Below are 2558 nucleotides of genomic sequence, written 5' to 3'. Positions count from 1 at the left end.
GTTCTCCCATATAAACTATCACGTAATTCACAATAAAACATTTAAAAAAGAAACCAAGGTCACCATGGTGAAGTAACTTTTCCAAGACCCATAGCTGAGTCAGTCTCTGAAACCATATTCTTTGTGACAAACCACTTCTTTCATGAGACAGGAATCCTTCTTCTTACGTTATGTTCAGTAACAAGCCATTTTTTAGACATTCTTTTATAATAAAGTCAATCATCACATTTCATACTTAAGAAAAATAAGGGAAAGATTTATGACTTTAACTCACCGACTTGTGTCTGTATATCGGGGTCTAGAGGTCCGAGGCTTAGCTAAAGATGTCAGGTCTCCAAAGGGATTGTCAATATCATCAGCATTTGTAGATTCCACATAACCACTTTGGGGTGAAAAGAGAAAGAGAAGGTGCATGTTTGCGTATAAGAAAAATAGATGAACAGTGTTCTAACTTTCATTGTTTACAAATGTTTGCAAAGCTACTTTGCAAAAATAGATCAAACACAAAATATATATAAAGGCACAGTGATTTTTCTCTTTTTTGAGTAAGAATTGCCAGGATCTTATCATCTGAAGTTTGGATCGAAGGGAACATAACCACTAAGCTTAGAAACAGGCTGTCTGGGCAGTCCAGATGTCCATTCCAGGGAGATGACGGGAAGCCTCGGGCAAGCAGAGGTGTTGGCTAGAGCTAATAAAGATGATGGAAGGCTGGACAAGGGCTGTGAGCCTGGGCAACAAACTTGTTAGTGTCTTCAGAGGAGGTCCTGGAGATTGAGCCTATGTTAGAGAGAGGGCATCCTAGAGCTACTTCTGGGAACATTCATAGAAATACTCATCAACTACTGTATAAAAGAGAATGGGTCAGGGGATTACAAGTCTAGACTCCTCTGTTTTTCCTTCTAGGATCTGAAGAAGAGTGGAAGTCCCAAAATGAAGAATTTTGTTTTGTTTTGTTTTTTATGGACAGCCTAATTTAAAGCTAGAAAAATAAGATGATGCATTCTCCTGATTTCTGTGTTAGTGAGGACATCATACTCTGTATCAAGAATAAGAGTATTTCTGATTGACCACATTCACTAGAGGTAGCATCTAAGCTGTTTCTCTCATAAAATAGCCAATTTAGGAAACCTGAAAAATATCATTCTTCCCTCCTTTCTTTTTTTTTTTTTTCAATAAAAAATTTTAACAAACCTTTGATGAAATTATTGATGTTATATAGGTACTATGGTAGGAAAATTTTAGAAATCTACAGAAATATACATTGTTTTAAACAGTGAAATATCACATAAGTGAATAGAAAGGAACTACAATTTAGATGTAAATGTATTGTTTTAAAAATTAAGAAACATTACTTACGTATAGAGAGGGATATATTTACTTCTAGAACTTGGACTTACACTTAGAAAAAGAAAATACAGACAAGTGGGTTATTGATATTATCTTTATGACCATCAAAGAATCATAATATTTTTTAAAAGTCTATATAATTAAAAGCAAAGTATATGTTTCATAAAATCAGTCTTAAACTCTTTGGAATTTTAAAGAAAAATTATTTAAAGATGTTTGTTTTTAAGTGATGAAGATCACAAGCAGAATACCCATCCATTGCCACTGAGTTGATTCCAACTCATAAGGACCTACTAGGACACAGCAGTACTGCTCCGCATGGTTTCTGAGTCTGCAGATCTTTATGGGAGCAGAAAGCCTCAGCTTTCTCTGACACAACTGCATCTTTCTCCCATAAACCAACTGGTGGTTTTGAACTGCCAGCCTTGTTGATGATTAGCAGCCGGGCACTTCACCAACTGTCCCCTCAGGGAGCCTTCAAACAGAATAAGTTGACTCTAAAATACTATTGACAAACATGTCTCGTTGTTGACTTTTACTTACGATTAAGCTCCCATCAAAATCCTTTTTCTTGTATTTGTCTTTTGATGTAGTCCTTTTTAATAATTAGAAATGCAATATTTCGCAATATTGAACCTCTCATTTTCTTACACACAGGATTTTAGCAAAATAAAAATTCTGTGTCATTTTCTTAGACACAGAATTGTAGCAAATTAAAATTTAATTTAACAAATTAAGATGGATGGTCAAAACAGCATAGGCAGACCTACTGTTACTACAAGAACAAGCAACTTGCTTGCCCAGGAAACAACAAGGCAAGTGGTAGGGTGCCCTCAGTGCAAACCCCCTTCTAAGACTAAGACTCAATGGGAATACACACTGTGATTGGTGACCATGCTCATCACCAATAAGGGGAAGTGAGGGAAAAACAGCAATGAAGTGGTGAGCTAAGCCTTACAATGTTCAATAGACTCTTGTGAACCCGGGTGAAGACCTGGTTGGCCAGCAGTATGGCAAGACCTGGGGACTCTTGAGCCCAGAGTCAGTGACATGGCCACAGAGGACTAGAGTGGAGAGTGAAGCATCCAGCTGATAAAAAGAGAGGGCCTATGCATAAGAACATCCACACTTGCAGATAATATCCACTTATCCTGGCTTCAGTGACTGGATGATCAGAGCTCAACCAGAGGTAAAAAGAAGAGGAAAAA

The 2558-nt window shown here is 37.1% G+C and overlaps 1 protein-coding gene across 1 annotated transcript in view; it reads right to left on the bottom strand.

Annotated features, from left to right (window-relative positions):
- Positions 1-2558, bottom strand: part of LOC102810830 (chromosome unknown open reading frame, human C7orf72) — a 152196-nt gene that overhangs the window by 56497 nt on the left and 93141 nt on the right. The window contains exons 6-7 of the mRNA XM_006875288.1: positions 1360-1401; positions 275-382 (exon numbers count right to left, since the gene is read on the bottom strand). Of these exons, the coding sequence (XP_006875350.1) occupies positions 275-382; positions 1360-1401 (150 nt within the window). The remainder of the gene's footprint in view (positions 1-274; positions 383-1359; positions 1402-2558) is intronic.

This window comes from Chrysochloris asiatica, unplaced genomic scaffold (assembly GCF_000296735.1).
Source record: "Chrysochloris asiatica unplaced genomic scaffold, ChrAsi1.0 scaffold00317, whole genome shotgun sequence".
NCBI classification, from domain to species: domain Eukaryota; kingdom Metazoa; phylum Chordata; class Mammalia; order Afrosoricida; family Chrysochloridae; genus Chrysochloris; species Chrysochloris asiatica.
The sequence above is the reverse complement of the archived record's forward strand: the minus strand, read 5'-3'. Positions and strand labels throughout refer to the sequence as shown.